General features: G+C 35.7%; 1 protein-coding gene across 1 annotated transcript; it reads right to left on the reverse strand.

Moving 5' to 3' along the window:
• Window positions 1-26,967, reverse strand: LOC141397964 (probable cytochrome P450 313a4). The gene is made up of 9 exons (XM_073975000.1): window positions 26,925-26,967; window positions 24,824-24,836; window positions 24,331-24,531; window positions 24,074-24,262; window positions 14,417-14,489; window positions 4,547-4,679; window positions 797-946; window positions 292-727; window positions 1-209 (listed from the first exon to the last, which is right to left on the reverse strand). Exons 3-9 carry the CDS (start codon window positions 24,368-24,370, stop codon window positions 40-42), a joined length of 1,191 nt encoding a protein of 396 aa, XP_073831101.1. The 5' UTR covers window positions 24,371-24,531; window positions 24,824-24,836; window positions 26,925-26,967; the 3' UTR covers window positions 1-39.

Raw genomic sequence — 26,967 nt, forward strand, 5'->3', positions numbered from 1 at the left:
TGATTTATATTCGGTAAGTTTTGTAACATTTATATATCATTATTTGCAAAATGTTCGCCTCTCAACAGTAAGCGGTGGATAACTGGCCAATTGCGTTGAGATATGATTGTACAAAACGAAATCGTCGATTTTAGCGGGACAATAAAATTTATAACGCTTAACTATTTTGGAAATTGCCACTTTAAGATTCATTTCGGCATAACGCATTCCTAAGAAATAGAACAAAAATACATAGAAAAAAGTACAGTCAAAACAGTCGTAGTATTGCTATTGAGTTAAAAACCAGCTTACCTATACAAGATCGTATACCCTTGGAAAATGGTATAAATGCATACGGATGACGTTCCGCAGTTTTGCTAGGTAGAAAATTATCCGGATCAAATGTATTCGCCGCACGACCCCATACATCTTTGTTGCGATGCAAATTATAAGTGTTGACAGTTATTTCCAAGCCCTCTGGTAAAACTGTTCCATTACTTAGAGTTAGATCACCACCAACAATTAGGCGGCCAAAATGTGGAATGGTGGGAAATAGACGCATTGTTTCCTTTATAAACATATCCAAATATTTGAATTGCGTAATGTGTTCATAGGTCACTTCAAATTCTCCATCGTCATTGTCGGGAAATATTTCACAAACTTCCTCATAGACTTTTGCCTGATACTCTGGATATATGCCCAACATGAGAATGGTAAAATATAATGTAGATGATGTGGTCTCAAAAGCCTGTAAAGGGGAAAGGGGACGTTAGAAGTGGTGTTCATTTATTTGTCGTTGTATTTTTACAACACATACCCCACCAAATAAATGTATCAAACCAGTTGTGGCCAGTTCATGTGAAATATCACCACGTTTTATAGCTTCTAATACACTTTCGGCGACACATTCAACGTTTTTAACATAATGTGGATCACATCCATCACCTTGGGCGTAATATTCAAATGTCTAAAATGAAGAAGAAAAAGAAGAGAATTAAACGACTTGGAAAACTTTTTTATTTTATATTGTCCGTTTTAGATAACCCTCGAACGGATCAACCGATATGGTCCACATTTTGAATCTCGTAATAATTTGTCCGAAATCTTCGAGCCATATTCATGTACTCTTTGAGGTACATCCCCCACAAAAGCTCAAAAATTTTCACTAAAATTTATGGCGATCGGTGTTTGTTTTCATAGTAATTTGTATGGGGCGGAAGGTGCCTTTTTCTCTAAAAGCCGTAGTTTGGTCCAATCGATGCAACTTTTCTACCAGTTCATTTTTGTGGCAAAAAAACGTATCCTACAAAATATTGTGAAAATTGGATCAGATTTTGATATAGCTCATTAAATTCGATTTTAGGTAGTTCGGTCATTTTTTAGAAGCAATCGGAGGTCTCTCAATACATTTCTTTCGTCCGTATTTGTACTACAGTCGGACCGTAGGTATTACGGATAATAGATTTTCCCGGATAATGGAGTAATACTGTTTATACCCTCACCATTTATGCTAACGAGGGTATATACTAGGGTTGTGACTTTTTACAACCTTGTATCCCTGTATCATATTTTGATGAGTTTTTACATAAGATTGCATAAAATCTAAATTATAAAGTGATTCGATAAAAAAAGCTTTCGCACTAAAAGCTTTTAAAGTTTTTATTTTTCATCTTTGTGTTTATTTCAGCTTTAGTCCATATTTTGTTGTAATTCAATTGTTTGAATAACAACAAAATATTTTAAAGTGGATATGAAATTGATTAGTTGCGGGCGAAGGGTAGGGAATACTATAGTTTCAGTTGTCACCAAACAACTTCATCAGTTCCCTTTTTCGCCGACTCTGTATCGATAAACAGGTCAATAAAGCCATCTAGCAAATTAAATAAAATGAGAAATTTGTTTTTATTTTTCAAAATATTCGAAAATTTTTAAAAGTCACTGAAAAAAATATAGGGGCACACGACATAACCAAAATTATATAACCATTTGTTTCTCACTAATTTTGTCATCGTATTATAGCATATACATATATCGTTTTATAGTATATATAAGTTTATTTACTCGTAATGTATCATAAATATCAAAAGTGGTTTGTGCGGGATCTTTTTTTAAAATTTAAATGGAATAAAAGTTATTTTAGTCATTAATAGGCAAAAGGTCATTCATTCGTGTAACAGGAAATATCCTTTTGATTTTTTTTTTTCATTTTATAGGATTTAAAGAAAAAACAAAATTTTCAAAGTGGTTTGTGCGGAACCATTTTTACCATAAAATGGATTGAATATTATTTTATGCATTAATAGGCAAAAGTTCATTCATTCTCACTACGGGAAACCATTTTTGAGAAAAAATGTCCAAAAGTCATAACCCTAATCAACATACTTGGAACATACATACATGGTTGAAAGTATGGTTTTCAACCACCAAACGAATCATTCATTGAATCTTACATGTATTTTGAACTTTTTCGTTTTCTATCTGTTGTTGTGGAATTGAGAACTTTTCGCTATTCGTTTAGTTCACACTGACGAATGTAAACAACACGAAACTAAACAGCGAATTCGATCAACGTGGGTTATGTTTCGTGTTGTATTGTTCCTATGGAACATACGAAACGAAACCATTGGAAATGTTTCATAAAGTTTTACGTATGCTGGTGGTGGCCAATTATTATTTAAAATATTTTTTTGAACTTTTTCATAGTTTATTGATTCAAATATAAGAAAGACGTTATAGGTACAACAAAAATTTTGATAAAATATGAAAATACATATTACAATTTAATGGTCAAAACATATGCAATCGAACCAAATACGATGCAAAAATCCTAATTTTTTTGTATAATATTATTTTAGGAGGGTTGGCGTTTTTATTATTATTTTTTTATACGATTTTTTTTTTGGGAAGATTAAAAGTGAATAAAATTTTGAAACTGATATCAGCCATACTAATTTTTTTTGCGAACACATCTACGATTTTTGGCTTAGAGGGTAATAAAAAATCTGGTTTCAAATCTGTTCGCGTTCACAAAATTGACCGATGCGCGCAAAAGTTATACCGGTTTTTATTCTCTTATAAAGAAAAAATATTTTAAAATTTCGTATTTGTTGTATTGAGAAAATGTATGCATATATCGGTAACAGCATTTGATATCCATCCGTACATACACCATAATTTCTAAAACTTGTTTTTATTTTCGCGGTATATAAAAAAAATTAAAAAAACCTGGGAGCAAATCTAAATTATACTACCTCAGAGTCCGTATAAAACTCTAAAAATTGAATAAAAAATACGTACAGAATCCAGACAACGCTTAAAAAATATTAAACCAAAATTATAAACATTGGCTTTATAAATTGAATATTATAGCAACAACAAAGGAGAAAAAACTTATTGTTAAAATATTATTCCAAATATATTAAAAAAATTAGAAAAAAAATTGGAAAATTATTTCGCTAAAATCCCATACAATAATTAATATATACTGCTAGAACTTCATCAAGAAATAGGGTTTACCATCGCGAAAGCTTAACTGCTTCCATTGATAACTTACTAGGATGGGAAGTTATGAATAATATTGAAATTTCAATCATTCAAAAAATATGAAAATTAAAAAGCCCGTTATTCGCGAATTTTTTCAAATAGATTCTTCAAGAACCGCGGATGTGCCTTCACATTCTATTTTGCGTAAAAGACCCATTTTACTCGCGTTTTCGCAAATATTACAATCGCGTATAAAGGATTCCATTTATTTAATTTTTTTTTTTTTAATAATCGCGGTTTAGTGCCCTAATTTGTCATAATATATTTTAGGTGATTTTCCCATTTCCAAGGTATCTATATCCGCGGTTTTACTGGATGGATTCGGTCGCGGAAGGGCTCATAAGATGTGTCGCTTAAAAAAAAAAAAAAACTAAATTCACACGGGTTTCAAAGGAAATTGAATTACACTTCTAAGTTTCAAACGCAAAAACAGTTTTTTTTAAGAAAATTCACGCATCAAATTTTGGCCTTTAGACTCCAATTACTAGGATACTCTAAGGAGCACATTCATGAGATATAGATTAAACTTCCTATAATCCCGTTATGAGTTTTGAATATAATCTTCTTGCGCGTCCGGATTATTAAAAAAAATTCAAAAAAACCCGAATTTCCGGCTTCAAAATGTCAGCATAAATTTAAGGTGGATGCAGTGGATGTATCGAAAAATCATACACTAGTATTATGTTGCCCATGGACTATTCTGTGATTCTTTTTTGAGACATAGGTCTATAAAATGTAAGGTTAAGTCAGAAATGGGAAGGGAACATAAAAAACATGTTGGCTTCAACCCATTTTTACCTATTTTTCTACATTGATGCCAACACAGCTTCCACGTCAATTAATTTTAATGGTCGACATTATGGGATCCCTTCTAAAACACTTCATTTTAAAGAATTTCAGTCATACATATAGAAAATGTTAACAGTTCGCGAATTCTGTAAGAGTAAAACTCGGATTCATCGACTGTAAAACATTTTTGGTTTTTACCATATGTGTCTTTCATTATAATTATTGTTGTGCTTACCTCAACCAATTCTTTGTGAAGAAATTCAATTGTCTTACGTTGTTCCTTAAATATCGTTGAATGTGCCCATTTGAGAATGTGTTTGTTTTGATAAAACACTTTATACGATATAGCGGAAACGTATTCCATGATTCTGAAAAATTTACAAAAAAAAAAAAAACGGAATTAAAATGTGGGTGCTGTAAATTAAAACAAATACGAAAAGACGACAGTTGGGCGGGGCCGATCATGTGATACTCCAAGTTTGTAAAAAGGACGTCGACGTATGTACGTTAAAAAATTCTACATTTTCATACAGGATAATATGACTGATAGCTTATAACTAATTTTAGTGATCAATATATGTACATATGAGTTGTAATTGTTACCAATATTGGACAATTTAGAGTCTATTCCATATGCGACCACATAATTGATATCAATAGTTCCTTCTTCCGACTACTACTCTTGACGTAATATAGAAATCGAAAAGTAAAAATTTTGTACAATTTGGTTTTGGGTGAAAAGATACAACTGGAATTATGAATTTTAATATTATGGTCGCAGTTGGCGGTTTGAGATAAGAAGATAGCTTTGAAAAAAAAAACCTACTATAAGCGTATAAATATATATTTAATGGTAATAAATTTGGTATTGGTTGAGAATCTGTGACCCATGGTACAATAATTTGGAAGGTAGGTCAGGTTCGAACAAAATGTGAAAAACAAGGCCTGGGTGTATTTGCTTATTCTGTCAGAATTACCATAACTGAATATGCAACAGGTTGTACTGTTTATTTGATATTTTGGATCATTAACGAAAAACGAGAAGAATGAATGAGATGCTAAGTTTTCTTTACAGAGTCAGCTTCTGTATATGTTCAAAAGTTTGTTTTATTACAATGTTGTAATAAATATAAATAATAAATGTTATAATAACAATTTTCATTTCGACTGAATTTTAATATGTATAAAATATTTTGTCATATTTTTCAAAACCATACAAATACATACACATTTTGTGTATACTGATTTGAAAGAATAAGCAAACCAATAGAAAAAAATGTAATCAGCTGTTTGCTATGCCCTACCTTGTAATGATTCTACCATGCTGTGACCCTAATATCAAGTTTAATAGGTCAAGATACGAGGATGCTTCTTGAAATTCAAGCGGATACAAAAGTACTAATTTTGACACCGTCGGGTATGGGAACGGCTAGAAACGGAAATTCTGAACTTTTAATAACACTATGCAACACGAAAAAATTAACCACATTCTGACACCGCAGCATGATAGAAGACCAAAAAGAAGACACGTGTCGCGGCGTTTCGTCCCATCACTTCGAATTACGCGGTTGCGGGCTTCCAAAAGTCTGAGGCCTTGGTATAAAAAGGGATCACATTGTCAGGCTCATATCTCAAAACCATTAAGAATTTTGCTTTCCACTCCGAGGCAAAGTTGTAATACTTGTCATAAGGAACAAAACTTGTCAATACACAAAATCCATCAAAGTTCATCTTCAAGGTCAAAAATCGTCAAGGTCAAATTTCTTTTAAATTTTATTTCTGGTTGTAGTCCATAGACATCTAACCGCCAACAATTGGTGGAAACAGTCAACTACAAAATTGTACCATAGACCTCAGCAAAGAACTTTCTTGACTGCACGAACTTTCTAGGAGCAGTCCTTAAAGGTGAAAATAGCAACATAGAAATAGAAAATTAAATTTTTGTCGATTTTTGTTCGATTTTGGTTCATAGATACCAAACCGTTCAAAATTTAAAGAAACAACCAACTACTAAAATTTGCCTTAGATCTCAATACATAACTTTCTAGAATATACAAAATTTCACGGAGCCGTTCTGAAAGGTCAGAATGGGGAAAAGTCTTAAATAATCGATTTTTCTCAGGTTCTTGTCCATAGACCGTTCAAAATTCAAGGAAACAACCAACTACAAAAATGTATCTGGCATCACAATAAACTAATTTTAGGAGCATACGAACTTTCTATGAATCGATCTTAAAAGTCAAAATAGCAAAAAACCTGAAAAAATGTGTTTTTAATAATTTTTTTCTCGTGCTTTATTCCATAGGGCACGAACCGTTCAAAATTCAAGGAAACAACCAACTACAAAAATGTATCTGACATCACAATAAACATAGAGCATACGAACTTTCTGTGAATCGATTTTAAAAGTCAAAATAACAAAAAAAACCTGAAAAGTGTGTTGTTATATTTTTTTCTCGTGCTTTAGTCCATAGGGTACGAACCGTTCAAAATTCAAGGAAACAACCAACTATAAGAATATATTTAAAATCACAATAAACAACATTTTTAGAACATTCGAACTTTCTATGAATCGATATTAAAAGTCAAAATAACAAAAATCCTGAAAAGTTTTCGTTAAAATCAAAATTTTGTATTTGAGAGTTCACAATTTTTATACCCCACACCACATGGTAGTTAGCAGTACCAGATTTAATCATCTCGATATTCATAAGGGCACCTGGCTGTCTCCAGATCAGAAAACAAGAAATCATATTGATCATGTTGTGATAGATGGAAGACATTCATCGAGCGTGTTGGATGTACGATCGTTCCGAGGCGCAAACATTGATTCGGACCACTACCTTGTTGCAGCAAAGGTACGCACCCGCTTAAACGTAGCAAACAAAGTACGAACAGACACAACACGAAAGTTAGACATCGGTAAGCTGCAATCACAACAGATAGCCACAGCATATTCCACTCAACTAGCCCAATTGCTTAATCAAAGCACGGCTTATCCCGATAACATATCAGCGCAGTGGCAAATCATTGCCCACTCCATGCAGACAGCCGCAAAATCCATAGTTGGATACCAGAGACCTCCACCAAGGAATCCATGGTATGATCAGGAGTGTCGTGCTGCCACCGAAGAGAAAAATTCGGCATATAGGGCTACTTTACAATCCGTAGCAACGCGTAGCGCACGAGAGAGATACAGGGAGAAAAGGAGAGAGGAGAAACGTTTTTTCCGCAGGAAAAAGAGAGAGATGGAAAAGCGGGAGTGCGAAAAAATCGAGATGTACAAGAGCCAGAATGAAGTCCGAAAATTCTACCAAAGAGTCAAGCATCAAACTGATGGCTTTGGTACAGGCACATCCTCCTTTAGAGACCAGCAAGGTAATTTGGTAACTGATACAGATAGTGTAGTCAGGATATGGAAAGAACATTTTTCAAAACTGTTGGTATCCAATAGCAGCGAAGACGACGAAGATACCACAGTCCCAATCCCAGAAGATGGTATTGAATGTATACCGCCCAGCCAAGATGAGGTAAAGACAGCAATAAATCGGCTGAAGAATAATAAGGCAGCAGGAGCCGATGGCTTACCAGCCGAGATGTTCAAAACCGAAGGCGACACGCTAATAAGGTGTATTCATCAGCTAGTTAGCACCATCTGGCAGGAAGAACGAGTACCCGACGATTGGAACCTAAGTATCCTGTGCCCCGTCCACAAGAAGGGAGATAAGACTGTATGCTCTAACTATATCGTGTCAGGGATATTGTGCGAACGACTAAAGCCTATGGTCAACGAGATAATTGGACCATACCAATGGGGGTTTAGACCTGGCAAGTCCACCATTGACCAGATATTTACCCTGCGGCAAATCCTGGAGAAGACCCAATAGATGCAGATCGACACCTACCACCTTTTTGTCGATTATAAAGCAGCCTTCGACAGCCCGCTGCGTTCAAAGGTATTCCAAGCCATGTCTGAATTTGGTATTCCCGCAAAGCTTATCCGGCTTTGCAAAATGACTTTAACTGACACGAGGTCTTCAGTTAAAATAGGAAAGAACCTCTCCGAGGAGTTTGGTACCAAAAGAGGTTTCAGACAAGGGGACAGCCTTTCGTGTGATCTCTTTAACATCCTGCTGGAAAAGGTTATACGAGAGGCAAACGTCAAAAGAAGTGGCACAATCTACACCAATAGTCACATGTTACTTGCTTATGCTGATGATATAGATATCATAGGCCGATCAGTAAAAGAAGTAACTGATACCTTTATGAAGGTCGAAGGAGAATCTGCTAAAGTGGGTCTGGCGGTAAACGGTGAGAAGACCAAGTTGATGGTGTCGACGCGCAATGCGTCCATTGAGCTCGGACCGACTGTGGAAGTTGGTTCCTATAATATTGAGGTAGTAAAAGACTTCGTCTACCTCGGCACCTCCGTAAACACAACAAACGACATCAGTTGTGAAATAAAAAGAAGAATTGTATTGACCAACAGATGCTACTTTGGTTTAAGTGAGCAGTTTAAAAACAGAGCCACATCTCGTCAAACAAAAATAACGCTCTACAAAACACTGATACTACCTGTGCTGATGTATGGCTCCGAAGCCTGGGTACTTGCGCAAGCAGACATGGCAGTGCTTGGTGTGTTTGAGAGAAAAATTCTTCGAAAGATCTACGGACCAATCTGCGTTGACGGTGAATATCGGCGTCGCATGAACCACGAGCTGTATCTGCTGTACAACAACATCAATATTGTTAAACGTATCGAGATGCAGCGATTGCGTTGGCTAGGCCATATCATAAGAATGAGCGATGATGACCCCGCTAAAAAGGTGTATAAACACGGACCGCTTGCCGGTGCACGCAGAATTGGCAGGCCAAGGAATAGATGGCGCAAACAAGTAGATGATGAGATGAAAAGACGCGGTATTCCAGAAAGTGAAGCAACAACTATAGAGAATTGGAGATCTTTTCTTAGTTCGGCCTATAGAACAAATGTTCTGTAATGGGCCAGCTAAGTAAGTAAGTACACCACTATGTGGGGAGGGTATTATAAGTTGGTTTTGGCCAAAAAGTTTGTAACGCATCGAAATAATGGTCGTAGACCCATACTTATATATACCAAAATGAATGTCTCGACGAGCTGAGTCGATCTTGCTATGTGTGTCCGTCCGTCCGTCTGTCCATCTAAATCTTGTAATCACGCTACAGGTCGCAATTTTGATCGGATCGTCACGAAATTTTGGATATTGATGGGGGTCCCGGAGGGGAAGATTTTGATTTTGGTGATGGTAGGGGAATATTTAGGGGTCGGAAAGGGCAAAAAACTTAGGTGGATAAAAAGACAACGTTTTTTTCCAAAGCGAATATCTCAGCTTCTATATGGGGTATACCAAAAGCAAAACCTGCCAATGAAAGTAGAAAATAAAACTTTTCTAATGATGTAAAGTTGGTGCTCGTAGGTGCTCAAACAACGAAGATATCACAATACTAGCAAACTAAAGCCCCATTTTTTCATTTTTGCGATTTTAATTATATTGACGAATATCACAGCTTTGGTTGGAAACTTTCCAAAAGCAAAGCCTGACTATGAAAGTAGAAGATCCCGCCTTTACAATGATGTAAACTAGGTCGGCGTAGGTAACCAAATAACGGAGATATCGCAATAGTCGGTAATACATCCCATTTATCAATTTTTATGGAAATCACGCTACAGGTCCCAATTTTGATCGAATCGTCACGAAATTTTGAGGGTTAATGGGGGTCTCACAGAGGAAGAAGCCTATTGATTTTGGTGATGGTCGGATAATAGTTAGGGGTCGGAATGGGCAAAAAACTTATTTGGAGAAAGGTCAACTTTTTATTTCAAAGCCAATATCTCTGTTTCTTTAAGAGGTATATCAAAAGCAAAGCAAGGAAAGTAGAAAATATCACCTTTACAACCGTGTAAAGTAGGTTGTCGTAGGTGGTCAAATAGCAGAGATATGGCAATAGTCGATAATGCATCCCATTTTCCGATTTTTTTGTAATCACGCTACAGGTCGCAATTTGGTCGGATCGTCACGAAGTTTTTGGAATTTTATGCGGGTCCCACAGAGGAAGAAGCCTATTTATTTTGGTGATGGTCGGATAATATTCTGGAGTCCAAAAGGAAAGCCCGCCAATGGAAGAAGAAAAGATGTCCTTTATATTGACGCAAAGTATGTTGGCGTAAGTGGGCAAACAACCGAGATATCGCAAAATATATTATAAAATATGTTATATCCAATTTTTCCATTTTTTGTAATCACGCTACAGGTTGGAATTTTGATCAGATAGTCACGAATTTTTGGGGGTTGATGGGGGCCCCACAGAGGAAGATGCCTATTGATTTTGGTGATAGTGGAGACAAATTCAAAATTTTATTCTTTGGAATATATCGATTTCTAGTAGGGTTATTTCAACGGCAAAGCCTGTCAATGGAAGAAGAAAATATTACCTGTACATTGGTGTAAAGTAGGTTTGGCGAAGGTGGTCAAACAAGGGAGATACCACAATAGTCGGTAATGCATCCAATTATTCCATTCTACAGGTCAAAATTTTGATCGGATGGTCACAAAGAGAGAAAGAGGCATATTTTTTGATTAAAAACCAAAATATGTTTGGTGATAGTCGGATAATGTTCCCTAAAATAAATGTTCACCAGTGAAAAGCTTATGCACAGGGGTAGTGGTGTAGGGTATCACATGGTCCCCGTCCCGACTATAACCTTTGCTCACTTGTTTTCAATAGATTTTTTTAAAATTCTATTTTGCTTAACGACAAGTTTATTAGGTTCTTAAAACGCCCATAAAAATATACGATGATTGGCCTATTCGTTTTCGAGCTATCGTTGGCACCGCAAAAAAAAATAAGTAAAAGTCGTACTTTTTATACACTCCATCATCAAATAGTATTAATTAAAATGGACCAACGAGAGCCTCAACTGTCAAATTACAGGTAGTTCGGTTAAAATTTTTTGCTAAAATCCTTAAATTACCAAAAAATCGGGAGGTACCGTTATAGGGGGCTATATCAAAACATGGACCTATGTCCATAATTTTTGCAATATAAGTTTTGTATCACTAGGAACCCTAAATGTCAAATTATAGCTAATTCCGTTTAAAAATGTGACTAAGAACGTCAAAATACCTGAAATCGGGCGGTACCGTTATATGGGTGATATACCAAAACGTGAACCGATATAGCCCATCATCGAACATCACCTGCCTGCAAACAAAAGACCCATCTTCCCAAAATTTTTGCGTCCTATCTCCATTTTTGTAGATAGGATGCTCAAGTGATTACCACAGACTAGATATATACTTTTACCCTGATCAAGAATATATATACTTTATAGGGCCGCAAATCATTATTTCAATTCTCTAAAAAGGAAAACAAACTTAATACGAGGGCGGTTCGGAAACTTCTTAGCCTATCAATGAAAGAAAATAGTTAGTTTTTCAAAATTGTACATTTAATTGATTCAAAAGGTTGCAATAGTACTCTGAATTTATTGTTTTACCCTTTTGCAGATAGTCAATCAATAAAATACCTTTGAAGTCCCAAAAAACCGTTGCCATAACCTTACCAGCCGATTGAATTGTTTTTGCCTTCTTTGGGGCACTTCCTCCAGCTTGAGTCCATTGTTTGGATTGTTCTTTTGTCTCTGGAGTATAGTGGTGGTTCCATGTCTCATCAACAGTTATGAAACGACGCATAAAATCCATTTTATTTCGCTTAAAACGATCCAAACAAGCTTGAGAAATGTTCATTCTTATGCATTTTTGATCGACTGTTAACAAATGCGGCACCCATCTTGCAGACAGCTTTTTCATCTGTAGTTCTTCATGCAAAATTAAATGGACTCGATCATTTGAGATGCCCATGATATTAGCAATTTCACGCACTTTTATTCGTCGATCATTTAATACCATATCATGCACTTTGGCTACAATTTCTGTTGTTGTTGCTGTTTTTGGACGTCCACTACTTGTTTCATCTTCACTGCTTGTACGACCACGTTTAAATTCAGCAACCCAATTTTTTTACCCTCCACCATATGGAGGGTATAATTAAATTTGTCATTCCGTTTGTAACACATCGAAATATTCGTCGGAGACCCTATAAAGTATATATATTATTGATCAGCATAAAATTCTATGTCGATTTGACCATGTCCGTCTGTCCGTCCGTCCGTCCGTTCGTCCGTCTGTCTGTTGAAATCAAGATACAGCTCGCAATTTTAAAGATAGAGAATCAAAATTTGGTACAGAAGTTTTTATTACTTGCAGGATGGTTGGTATTGAAAATGGGATATATCGGTCCACGTTTTGATATAGCCCCCATAGAACGGTACCTCCCGATTTTCGGTATTTTTAAGGTTTTAGCTTCATTATCCTACCAAAATGACTGAAATTTGGTACGTAGTCTTCTTTAGGGGTATAAAACTTTCTCCTAGAATTTTGTCGGTATCGGTCCACATCTTCATATAGCCCCCATAGAAGGGTACCTCCCGATTTTCGGTATTGTTAAGGTTTTAGCTTCATTATCCTACCAAAATGGCTGAAATTTGTTACATAGTCTTCTTTAGGGGTATTAAACTTTCCCCCAGAATTTCGTCGGTATCGGTCCACATCTTCATATAGCCCCCATAGAACGGTACCTCCCGATTTTCGGTATTTTGAAGGTTTTAGCTTCATTATCCTACCAAAATGGGTGAAATTTGGTACGTAGTCCTCCTTAGGGGTAATTAACTTTCCCCCAGAATTTTGTCGGTATCGGTCCACATCTTCATATAGCCCCCATAGAACGGTACCTCCGATTTTCGGTATTTTGAAGGTTTTAGCTTCATTATCAGACCGAAATGGCTGCAATTTGGTACTTAGTCTACGTTGGTGGTACAAAACTTTCCCCCAAAACTTTGTCGGTATCGGTCCATGTCTTCATATAGCCCCTATAGAACGGTACCTCCCGATTTTCGGTATTTTGAACGTTGTGGGTCGTTGGGGGTACTCAAACTTCCCCCTTAAATTTTGTCTTCCAAGAGTTATAAAATATTCCAGGTCTTCCTATATCCCCATAGAAGCGTACTTCTTGATTTTCGGTATTTTTTAAGTTTTAGCCACATTCTCTTACCGAAATATAGGAAATTTGGTATTTAGTCTTCTTTGAGCCTAAAAACTTTCCGTCAGAAATTTGTCGGTATAGATCGACGTTTTGAAATAGTATTAAGACTTCTTCATACACGAAATGAAACTAATTATTCCATTTTACTTCAATACAACTTGTGGTGGAGGGTATAACAAGTTCGGCCCGGCCGAACTTAACGCCGTTCTTACTTGTTTACTGTTGCATATGAAGGAGCACTTTCACCTAACACATTCACCATATCATTATGAATTTCTTGTCCCGATAAACCTTTTTATGTAAATATTTAATGAGAGCACGCATTTCTAATTTTTCCATTGTAAAAAAATTGCGGATGCGTCTTTTTTGAACACCTGTTTCTATATGAAGGAGTTGCCAGATCGAAACAAAATTTAACATGTGTTCTTAACAGAGATGGAAGTTTCCAAAACACTTAACTTTTTTCTGTTTATACCGCGCTTTTTGTGCTAGGCTAAGAAGTTTCCGAACTGCCCTCGTATAATCTCCGTACTATGGTGGAGGGTATGAAAAAGGGTTTGACAGGTAGCCATTTACCAAACACAATTTTTTGCCACAATTTTTGTGCTTATCTGTTTTTATTGTAATAGAATAGAAGAATAAACTATAGCACTCGGAATCAGTTTTGGGATATTTCTCCAAATGATTTGAGCTGTTTACACCTAGGGATCTATGTGATCCTAAAAATAATAAAAAAATCGCGCGGCCTGTCCTTAGAATGGCTTTTATTAGCTTAATGTAAAGATTGTGACGACATATTTCTGTCTTTAAAACCTACCCATACCTTCTTATGTACTTGTATTTCATTACGTTTTTATTTGGCCTTTTTTTTAAAAGTCTCGTTTCAAATTCAAATTTAATGACTGCTGATAATAATTTGGACCTGATATATGCGTATGAAAATTCATAATCCATTAGTTCTTACCTCGCTATTTGTTGCGAATAGTGCTTAACATCGATGGTGGTGGATTTTTCCAAATCACGACCACCAAGGGTCTCTGCAAAATAAAACAATCCATTAATTAGAGAATGTGTGTTGCGCAATACTTTATTCATTACACTATGTAAAAAATTATTTTTTTTTCAAAAGTACGATAAAGACTATGTGAGTTATAAAAGAAGATTTGAAAAACAGAAGACAGGCATAACAAGTAACAAGTAACTGATAACGGCGCAAAGAATTGTTTTATACAATGTTTTAAGTCCAAAGCGCTTTATTAAATGTCACTTTTTGAAAAGCTTTGCAACTACGCGTTCCGCTATAAGAACGTTAAAAACTTGGGTTGGGCTTTGGGCTAGTAACACATCTCTCCAAAATCCAACATACTATGAAAAAACAAGTAATAACGTCTTTAAGTTCGGCCAGGTCATACTTGTTATACCCTCTACCACGAGTTGTATTGAATTAATGTAGAACAATTAGTTTCCTTTCGTTTATGAAGAAGACTAAATGCCAAATTTCAGCAAGTTCGGTAAAACAGTGTGGCTAACCTTCAAAATAACGAAATTCGGGAAGTACCGTTCTATGGGGGCAATATGAAAACGTCGATCTATACCAACAAATTTCTGGCGGAAAGTTTTTAGACTCAAAACCTTCAAAATATCGGAAAATAAAGAGGTACGCTTCTATGGGGAAACCCTCAGACCTATACTGATAATTCTCTTCTGGAATATTTTATAACCACATGGAAGACTAAATAACGAATTTTAGTCTTTCGGTTGGATATTGACGTCACAACCTTCAGAATTACGAAAATAGGGAGGTACCGTCAGAAAGGCTTTTACCTCCAACAAAGACTGAATACCAAATGTTAGCTATTTCCATGGGTTGCTGTGGCCACAACCTTCAAAATACCGAAAATCGGGAGGTACCATTCTATGGGGGCTATTTGAAGGCGAAGGGCCTATACCGACAAATTTCTGGGGGAAAGTTTTGTACCCCCAACGAAGACTAAGTAACAAATTTTAGCCAAAAGTTTTATACCCTCAACGAAGACTAGGCACCAAATTTCAGACATTTCGGTGTAATAACGATGCTAAAAACTTCAAAATACCAAAAATCGGGAGGTATCGTTCTATGGGGACTATATGAAGGTGTGGACATATATTTCATATGGAAGGTTAAATACCAGCCATTCAGTCATTTAGCTGGATTATTTTGGCCACAACGTTCAAAATACCGCAAAACGGGAGGTGCCGTTCTATGGAGGCTATATGAAGGCGTGGGCCTATACCGACAAATTTCTGGGGGAAATTTGTGTACCCCCAACGAAGAATACGTACCAAATTTCAGCCATTTCGGTGTGATAATGAGGCTAAAACCTTCAAAATACCGAAAATCGGGTGGTATCGTTCTATGGGGGCTATATCAAAACGTGAAGCTATATAGCCCATTTGCAATACCAAACAAACTTCATAGGATTAATAGCAACTTCTATACCAAATTGCAAAGCTCTATCTTAAAATTGCGAGTTGTATCTTGATTTCAATACACGGACGGACATGGTTATATCGACTTAGAATTTTTCCCTGATCAAGAATATATGTATATACGTTATAGGGTCTCCGATCGATATTTCGATGTGTTACAAAAGGAATGACAAATTTAATTATACCCTCCTTATTATGGTTGAGGGTATAACAAATTGGTGACGTAGGGGATGAAAGATACCAGGGAACGGTCCTGACCGGCTTTAACATGGCAAAGCCCAGGATTTATCTTGGTCCCTCTTTCATCTCAAGTGGACACTGACCTCCCCGTGGTGTCACCTGGGGAACTGCCTTTAACACCCGTTAAAGGTAGTGAGCTAACATGTGCCGCGCGTTCACCCATAAGAACGTTAACAACTTGGGTTTGGGCGTCGGGTTAGTAACCCTCCGCTAGAAAAAACAGCCTACTATGAAAAAACGAAAGAAAAGAAAAACAAACCCCTCTAAAGTTGACGAACCCCGCAAACGTTGATCTGCGAATCTGCAACTGGAATGTTCGCACTCTTTATAGGGAAGGTGCAGTTTACGCATTGGCAGATGTACTTGAAAAGTACAAGGCCGACATTACTGCCATACAAGAAATACGATGGAACGGGAAAGGCGTCGCAACAACACCTAAAGGTGACGCACTGTATTATAGCTGCCATGACACAAAGCATGAGTTTGTTTGCGAATTGGTAGTTGGTCGGAGGTTAAAACATTTGGTCTCCAGCTTCACCCCAGTGAATGAAAGACTAGCTGCAATTCGATTAAAAGCAAAATTTTTCAACATCAGCTTTATTTGCGCTCATGCTCCCACTGAAGACAAGGACGAACAGATCAAAGATATATTTTACGAGCGCTTAGAAGAAACTTATGTCGGTTGCCCTGCCCATGACATTAAAATTATACTAGGCGATTTTAATGCCAAAATTGGAAAGGAGAATATCTTTGGCCCAACAGTCGGGAAATTCAGTCTCCACAGTGAAACATCTGACAATGGTATGAGGCTGATAGACTTTGCAGCTGCAAGAAACATGGTAGTTAGCAGTACCAGATTTAAGCATCTCGATATTCATAAGGGCACCTGGCTGTCGCCAGATCAAAGAGCAAGAAATCAAATTGATCACGTTGTGATAGATGGAAGACATGCAAGCGGGTTGGATGTACGATCGTTCCGAGGCGCAAACATAGACTCGGACCACTACCTTGGTGCAGCAAAGGTACGTACCAGATTTAACGTAGCAAACAAAGTGCGAGCAGACACAACACGGAAGTTGGACATCGGTAAGCTGCAATCACAACATATAGCCACAGCATATTCCACTCAACTGGCCCAACTGCTTAATCAAAGCACTCCTCGTCCCGATAACATATCAGGACAATGACAAAACATTGCCCACTCCATGCAAACAGCCGCAAAATCAGTACTGGGATATCAGAGACCTCCACCAAGGAATCCATGGTATGACCAGCAGTGTCGTGCTGCTACCGAAGAGAAAAATGCGGCATATAGGGCTACTTTACAATCAGTAGCAACGCGTAGCGCACGAGAGAGGTATCGGGAGAAAAGGAGAGAGGAAAAACGTATTTTCCGCAGGAAAAAGAGAGAGATGGAAAAGCGGGAGTGTGAACAAATCGAGATGTACAGGAGACAGAATGAAGTCCGAAAATTCTACCAAAGAGTGAAACATCAAACTGATGGCTTTGGAACTGGCACATCCTCCTATAGAGACCAGCAAGGTAATCTGGTAACTCATACAGATAGTGTGCTAAGGATATGGAAAGAGCATTTTTCTAAACTGTTGGTATCCAATAGTAGCGAAGTCGACGAAGATACCACAGATCCAATCCCAGAAGATGGTATTGAATGTATACCACCCGCCCAAGATGAGGTAAAGACAGCAATAAACCGGCTGAAGAATAAAAAGGCAGCAGGAGCTGATGGCCTACCAGCCGGAGGCGACACGCTGATCAGGTGTGTGCATCAGCTAGTTAGCTCCATCTGGCAGGAAGAACGCATACCTGACGATTGGAACCTGGGGCATAAGTTTTCTCCCTATCGCCTACAAGATAGTGTCAGGGATATTGTGCAAACGACTAAAGCCCATGGACAACGAAATAATTAGACCATACCAATGCGGCTTTAGACCTGGTAACTCCACCATTGACCAGATATTTACCCTGCGGCAAATCCTGAAGAAGACCCAAGAGATGCAGATCGACATCTACCACCTTTTTGTCGATTATAAAGCAGCCTTCGACAGCCCGCTACGTTCAAAGTTATTCCAACCAATGTCTGAATTTGGTATCCCCGCAAAGCTCATTCGGCTTTGTAAAATGACTCTAACTAACACAACATCTTTAGTTAAAATAGGAAAGAACCTCTCCGAAGAGTTTTGTACCAAAAGAGTGCACAGCCTTTCGTGTGATCTTTTTAACATCCTGCTGGAAAAGGTTTTACGAGAGGCAAACGTCAAAAGAAGTGGCACAATCTACACCAATAGCCACATGTTACTTGCTTATGCTGATGATATTGACGATCAGTAAAAGAAGTAACGGATACATTTTTGAAGGTCGAAGGAGAATCTGCTAAAGTGGGTCTGGCGGTAAACGGCGAGAAGACCAAGTTGATGGTGTCGACGCGCAATGCGTCCATTGAGATCGGACCAACTGTTGAAGTTGGTTCCTATAATTTTGAGGTAGTAAAATACTTCGTATACCTCGTAAACACAACAAACGACATCAGTTGTGAAATAAAAAGAAGAGTTGTATTGGCCAACATATGACACTTTGGCTTAAGAAAGCACTTCAAAAACAAAGCCACAACTCGTCAAACAAAAAGAACGCTCTACAAAATACTGATACTACCCGTGCAGATGTATGGTTCCAATGCCTGGGCACTTGCGCAAGCAGATAAGGCAGTGCTTGGCGTGTTTGAGAGAAAAATTCTTCGAAAGATCTACGGACCGATATGCGTTGATGGTGAATATCGACGTCGTATAAACCACGAGCTGTATCTGTCATACAACGACATCAATATAGTTAAACGCATCGAGATGCAGCGATTGCGTTGGCTAGGCCATATAATAAGATTGAGCGATGATGAACCCGCCAAAAAGGCGTATAAATTCGAGCCACATGGCGGTGCACGCAGAATGGGCAGAAGAGAAGACAAGGCGCGGTATTCTAAAAAGCGAAGCACGAAACAGAGAGAATTGGAGATCTTTTCTTAGTTCGGTCTATGGAACAAATGTTCTGTAATGGGCCAGCTAAGTAAGTAATTATAACAAATTAAAGAGGTCTATATTCGGATGGGGCCGACCTTTTGATACCCTACACCACTTCCTAGGGCACTAGTTTTGCGCCGAATTTATTTATATGATTGCGAAGTTTCCATTGTTCCCTTGGTGTTATTGTGGGAACATATGCATTCATGATTGCGACACGTTATGTATTATTTTCATTATTTCATAAGGACAGATGGACCGTTTTGGCTACATACAGTACCTGGCATAAATATTTTGACAAAATCTACATTTGTCTTAAAAGGCATACAATTATTGTCAACATTCATAAACATTCATTCATAACAGCTTTGGGGTTTTCATTGACCTATCGGCTAAATAAAAATTAATGGATCAAAGAAATTCCAGCTTAATTTCTGATAAATTGCGCGATATTTTCAAAAACAATATTAGGTTCACCTCCAAATATCGTCAACATTGGTCCGTGTTTTGGTATAGTCCCCATATAACGGTACTTCCCGATTTTTTGATATTTTGAGGATTTTAGCTACAATTTTCAACCGAACTAGATGTAGTTTGACATTTGAGGTTCTCAGTGGCCACGAAACTTCTTCACTTAAAGTCATCAGAATCGGTTATTGTTTTGGTATAGTCCCCATACAACGGTGCAGCCCGATTTCAGGTATTTTGACGTTTTTAGTCACATGTTTAAACCGAATTAGCTATAATTTGGCATTTAGTGTTTTTAGTGATATATATTCCAAAAGTTTTGGGCGTAGGTCCATGTTTTGATATAGCCCCCATATAACGGTACCTCCAGATTTTCGGTACTTTGAGGATTTTAGCTACCATTTTGAACCGAACTAGCTGTAATTTGACATTTGATATTCTCAGTGGCCACGACACTTCTCCACCAAAAACCGCCAATATAGGTCTATGTTTTGGTATAGACTAGCTGTTATTTGACATTTGAGGTTCTCAGTTGACATTTAAAACTTCTTCACTTAAAATCATCAGCATAGGTTTTTGTTTTGGTATAGCCCCCATATAACGGTACATTCCGATTTTTATACCCTACACCACTATGTGGGGAGGGTATTATAAGTTGGTTTTGGCCAAAAAGTTTGTAACGCATCGAAATAATGGTCGTAGACCCATACTTATATATACCAAAATGAATGTCTCGACGAGCTGAGTCGATCTGGCTATGTGTGTCCGTCCGTCAGTCCGTCCGTCCGTCCGTCTGTCCGTCTGTCCATCTAAACCTTGTAATCCCGCCACAGGTCGCAATTTTGATCGGATCGTCACCAAATTTTTGGTGTTGATGAGGGTCCCGGAGGGGAAGAAGCCTATTGATTTTGGTGATGGTCGGATAATATTTAGGGGTCGGAAAGGGCAAAAAACTTAGGTGGCTAAAAAGACAACGTTTTTTTCCAAAGCGAATATCTCAGCTTCTGTATGGGGTATACCAAAAGCAAAACCTGACAATGAAAGCAGAAAATATCGCCTTTCTAATGATGTAAAGGAGGTGCTCGTAGGTGATCAAACAACGAAGATATCACAATAGTAGCAAATAAAACCCCTATTTTAATTTTTGCGATTTTAATTATATTGACGAATATAAAAGCTTTGGTTGAAAATTTTCCAAAAGCAAAGCCTGCCTATGAAAGTAAAACATACCGTCTTTACAATGATGCAAACTAGGTCGGCGTAAGTAACTAAATAGCGGAGATATCGCAATAGTCGGTAATGCATCCCATTTTTCTATTTTTTGGAAATCACGCTACAGGTCGCAATTTTAATCGGATCGTCACGAAAATTTAAGGGTTAATGGGGGTTTCACAGATGAAGAAGCCTATTTATTTTGGTGATGGTCCGATAATATTTAGGGGTCGGAATGGGCAAACACTTATTTGGAGAAAAGTCAACATTTTATTTCAAAGCCAATATCTCTGTTTCTTTAAGAGGTATATCAAAAGCAAAACCTGGCCAGGAAAGTAGAAAAAATCAACTTTACAACGATGTAAAGTAGGTTGTCGTCGGTGGTCAAATAGCAGAGATATGGCAATAGTCGATAATGCATCCCATTCTCCGATTTTTTTGTAATCACGCTACAGGTCGCAATTTTGATCGGATCGTCACGAAATTTTGGGGGTTTATGGGGGTCCCAAGGGAAAGAAGACTATTGATTTTGATGATGGTCGGATAATATTCAGGGGTCGGAATGGGCAAACACTTATTTAGAGAAAGGTCAACGTTTTATTTCAAAGCCAATATATCTGTTTCTTTAAGAGGTATATAAAAAGCAAAACCTGGCAAGGAAGGTAGAAAATATCACCTTTCCAGTGATGTAAATTAGGTTGTCGTAGGTGGTCAAATAGCAGAGATATGACAATAGTCGATAATGCATCCCATTTTCCGATTATTTTGTAATCACGCCACAGGTTGTAATTTTGATCGGATCGTCACGAAATTTTAGGGGTTAATGGGGGTCTCACAGAGGAAGAAGCCTACTGATTTTAATGATTGTCGGATAATATTTAGGGGTCGGAATGGGCAAAAACTCATTTGGAGACAAATTCAAAGTTTCATTCTTTGTGAATATATTGGCTTCTAGTAGGGGTATTCCAACGGCAAAACCTGTCAATTGAAGAAGAAAATATTACCTTTACATTGGCGTAAAGCAGGTTGGCGAAGGTGGTCAAACAAGGGAGATACCACAATAGTCGGTAATTCATCCAATTCTTCCATTTTTTGCAATCAAGCTACAGGTCGTAATTTTGATCGGATGGTCACGAAAGTTTGATTGCTTATGGGGGTCCCAGAGAGAAAGAGGCATATTATTTTTGGTGGTAGTCGGATTATATTTACCAGTGAAAACCTTATGCACAGGGGTAGTGGTGTAGGGTATCACATGGTCGGCCCCGTCCCGACTATAGCCTTTGCTCACTTGTTTTGGTATATTGAGGATTTTAGCTACAATTTTTAACCGAACTAGATGTAATTTGACATTTGAGGCGGTCCATTAATTTATTGAGACTATGTTATGGTGGAGAGGAAAAAATTTTGAAATTTTTTCCATTAGAGCGAAGATCATTTTAATATTAATTTTATTTAATTTCTCGTTGGAGTTGAGCTTTTTGATCGAAGATTTTTGCAAGCAAAAAAGGAAAGCCGAAGATTTGAACCCGTACAATCACCAAATTATGTGACCTGGCTTCGTTGTTGGTTTAGGCAGATCATCAGACATATCGGCTGTGGAGTGGCTTCTCTTGCAAATGCAATAATGTAATTAAGAGACTAAGCTTTGTTGTTTGCAGTGACGAGCTTTTACCCATTCAACTTGCATGGCTTCCACGAAAAACGCATTTTAGCGCAGCTTTGGTTTTGAACGCCAATACGTCATGATAACGTTTTTCATATATACTCAACACCAACGAGAAACTTAGTTATACCCTGCACCACACTGTGGTAAGGGGTATTATGTTTTTGAGAATTTGTGTGTAATACACAAAAGGAAACGAGATAGACCCATAGTTCCTTCTTTCTGAGTCGATTTATGCACGTCCGTCCGTCGGTCGCATTTATTGACCGATTCTGCTGAGAATTGGGGAATGCCATTTTTTAGCCATAGGAAGAACACCATTGCTTTTGGTGATAATCGGTTCAGATTTGGATAAAGCTCCCATGTATATTTATGTCTGTCAAATTTTAATGAAATTTGGAATATGGGGCTGAATTCGGACTAGAGATAAATGTGCCAAACTAGAAATAAATTGCCAATTTGTAGAAATCGTTCCCTTATATATTATCGGCCGATTTCAATTTGGAATGTGTGACTGAATTCGGTGTAGAAATAAATGTGCTAAATTTGATCGAAATCGGTTCAGATTTGGATACAGCTCCCTTATATATTTTCGGCCGATTTCACGTATTTGCGGCACCAAACCGCCTATATATGTGCAATTTTAATGAAATTTGGAATGTGTCTCAGTGAATTCGGTCTAAAAATGAATTTTCCAAACTGTATCGAAATCGGTTCAGATTTGGATATAGCTCCCTTATATATTTTCGGCCGCTTTCACGTATTTGCTGCACCAAACACAATATATGATTCCCATTTTGATGTAATTTGGAATATGTGACTGAATTCGGTCTAAAAATAAATGTGCTAAATCGGTTCAGATTTTAAAGTAGCTCCCAAATATATATTCGGCCGATTTCACGTATTTGTTGCCGATTTCACGTATTTGCTGCACCAAACAAGCTATATGAGGCGCTCAGCGCCAAAACGGCCTAACCCACATGGCCAAAAAACCAAAGTGATTATTAAGATTTAACTGAACCTTTTGAAATAAATTCTAAACAAATTCCATACTGCACTAGTTTTATTCAATGCAATATGGAATTTTTTAGTAGTTATTTCAAAAGGTTATGGTTAGATCTTTATAGCCTGTTTGATGTTTTGGGCATGTGGGTTAGGCCGTTTTGGCGCTGAGCCCCTCATATTTGTCCGATTTAAATGAAATTTGGAATGTGCGACTGAATTCAGTCTAGAAATAAATGTGCCAAATAAAAGCTCCCATATATATATATTCGTCAGATTCCACATATTTGCTGCACCAAACACCCTATATCTGTCCAATGTAGATGAATTTTGGAATGTGTGACGGAATTTGGGTTAAATATAAGTGCATCATATTATATCGAAATCAGTTTAAATTTATAAATATCTCCAATATACATCACATGTGGTGTAGAGTATCATATAGTCGGCCCCGCCCAACTTTGATCCTTTCCTTACTGCTTTTGATAAAAAAAACTAATTCACGTTTTGTTGCACAGTGTTATTTTCTGAATATTACCTGTTGTATTGTTAATGGTGAATTCCCGACAATATACCAGAATATCATAAGAATTATCCATAGTCGTACATTTATCCATGTTGGCAAATAATGATTTCATCTTCTTTTGAAATATTGGCAAGAATTTGACTTGTTTGGAAAATTTAAAACCTGTATCCATTATTTTTCGATGTTGTTGCCATTCCTTTCCTATAATTGAAAACAAATCAGTGATTGTTTCATTATGAAAAATGTCTGCCGACAAAATCTAAAATTACCTTGCATGCTTAATAGGCCTTGTCCTAGAGCAGCTTTCATTCCGCCATAATTTAAAGGACCCTTATAAATAGTTAATCTTGATGTTAGAATATCCTTTACGATCTCCGGATCACCAGTTACGAATTGAGGATAGGGTCCAATGTAAAATATAAAATTTTGTCCCAATTTCTCGCAGTTGTCTGCATTTCTTCTAATTATACCTGGAAAATTACAAAAAAAAATTAAAACAAGTAAAAAAGTAGCGGCCAGTTTTGCCGACAAGTAAAAAAGTATCAACCACTTTTGTCGACTGAATATACGCTCAGCCTGTGAATGTAAAAAACAAGACCGGTCACAAAAATCAAAAAATGATTTGTTAACAGAAAGAACAGACCATTTATTATTCCATTGATGTTATAGGTTGTTGACACACTTTTGTCGTCTTTTTCACTTCACTTTCATACACACACACACATACACACATATAACACAACAATATTATAATAACCTTACATTTTGGTGTAACTACCCAGCAAGCATTTTCTATCGCCCATTACCCGAAGCAGTCACTCCCGGGCGATAGAAACACACATCCGCGATATCGCATTCTAATTGATGTAGGCACACCGTACGGGAAGAAATGAACCACGCATTCGTTTCCTCATAAAAATATCGCCATCGTGACTCTCGACTCTGGACTAAAGCGATTCTTTCAAAGACAACGCATGAGACACATTTATGAGGAAAGGAGTGCGTGGTTCATTTCTTCCCGTACGGTGTGCCTACATCAATTAGAATGCGATATCGGGGATATGTGTTTCTATCGCCCGGGAGTGACTGCTTCGGGTAATGGGCGATAGAAAATGCTTGTTGGATATAGTACCTTTAGGCGACAAATAAGTACATTGTTTGAAAGATATTGTATATTTTACCATAAAATAGTGGCAATGACCAATAAATAAATAAATAAATAAATAAATAAATAAATAAATAAATAAATAAATAAATAAATAAATAAATAAATAAATAAATAAATAAATAAATAAATAAATAAATAAATAAATAAATAAATAAATAAATAAATAAATAAATAAATAAATAAATAAATAAATAAATAAATAAATAAATAAATAAATAAATAAATAAATAAATAAATAAATAAATAAATAAATAAATAAATAAATAAATAAATAAATAAATAAATAAATAAATAAATAAATAAATAAATAAATAAATAAATAAATAAATAAATAAATAAATAAATAAATAAATAAATAAATAAATAAATAAATAAATAAATAAATAAATAAATAAATAAATAAATAAATAAATAAATAAATAAATAAATAAATAAATAAATAAATAAATAAATAAATAAATAAATAAATAAATAAATAAATAAATAAATAAATAAATAAATAAATAAATAAATAAATAAATAAATAAATAAATAAATAAATAAATAAATAAATAAATAAATAAATAAATAAATAAATAAATAAATAAATAAATAAATAAATAAATAAATAAATAAATAAATAAATAAATAAATAAATAAATAAATAAATAAATAAATAAATAAATAAATAAATAAATAAATAAATAAATAAATAAATAAATAAATAAATAAATAAATAAATAAATAAATAAATAAATAAATAAATAAATAAATAAATAAATAAATAAATAAATAAATAAATAAATAAATAAATAAATAAATAAATAAATAAATAAATAAATAAATAAATAAATAAATAAATAAATAAATAAATAAATAAATAAATAAATAAATAAATAAATAAATAAATAAATAAATAAATAAATAAATAAATAAATAAATAAATAAATAAATAAATAAATAAATAAATAAATAAATAAATAAATAAATAAATAAATAAATAAATAAATAAATAAATAAATAAATAAATAAATAAATAAAACAAAAATTAAAATCGAAAATGTTTACATTTTAAAAGTCAAATTATATTATCATTATTTCTGCAAACTTATTTGTTTTAATTTTCTTTGTCGAATGAGTGTAATAAGTACTGTTGGCACTTTTGAATTTTTGGAATTTTTTCGATTTTTTGTTTTTTTTTTCTAATATTCAAATTCACTCTATGATAAACGATCTACATATCACTCACATTATACACAATACATATTATTATTTTTTCTGCTTTTTATCATTCACAATTATTTAGTCACTGCACTTTTTTACATTTCAATTTATAAATGTTTAAATATTAAATTATTAATTTAATTTTTTCAATTTCACTTTTCCACGAACCTTCGCACTTACAATATCAAACTGACTGATATTTTTCTTATTGTTGATATTTGCAAATACTTGGAGTAGCTGTAAAACTCTCACCTTATCTCTCTCACGAGAAGAAATAGTAAAACAATGTAAATTGTTTGTGTAAACAATCAAATGCAGAATTTTCATCTTCTTCTGTGACACTAGGTAGTTCTTGCAGATCGATCTAATTTGAACAGTAATACATTTGTTATTGTAAAATGATAAAGTATCGCTCTTTTATAGAAAAGAAGTTCAGAAAGCGATTACTTTTGGTAGAGGAAGTGAGTAAGTCACTTCCAAATGCTAGCTGGGTATGGGTCCAAAACCGAATATCAGCTGTGATTTATACGCTGGA

The sequence above is a fragment of the Musca autumnalis genome, unplaced genomic scaffold, assembly GCF_047663935.1.
Source record: "Musca autumnalis isolate F117 unplaced genomic scaffold, ASM4766393v1 scaffold_3, whole genome shotgun sequence".
Taxonomy (NCBI): domain Eukaryota; kingdom Metazoa; phylum Arthropoda; class Insecta; order Diptera; family Muscidae; genus Musca; species Musca autumnalis.

Coding starts and splice junctions, on each gene's coding strand:
- LOC141397964 (XM_073975000.1), bottom strand. CDS start 24,370: ATGAAAGCTGCTCTAGGACAAGGCCTATTAAGCATGCAAG. Junction 728..796: donor TGATACATTTATTTGGTGGG/GTATGTGTTGTA, acceptor TCCCCTTTACAG/GCTTTTGAGACCACATCATC. Junction 210..291: donor GGGTATACGATCTTGTATAG/GTAAGCTGGTTT, acceptor TCTATTTCTTAG/GAATGCGTTATGCCGAAATG.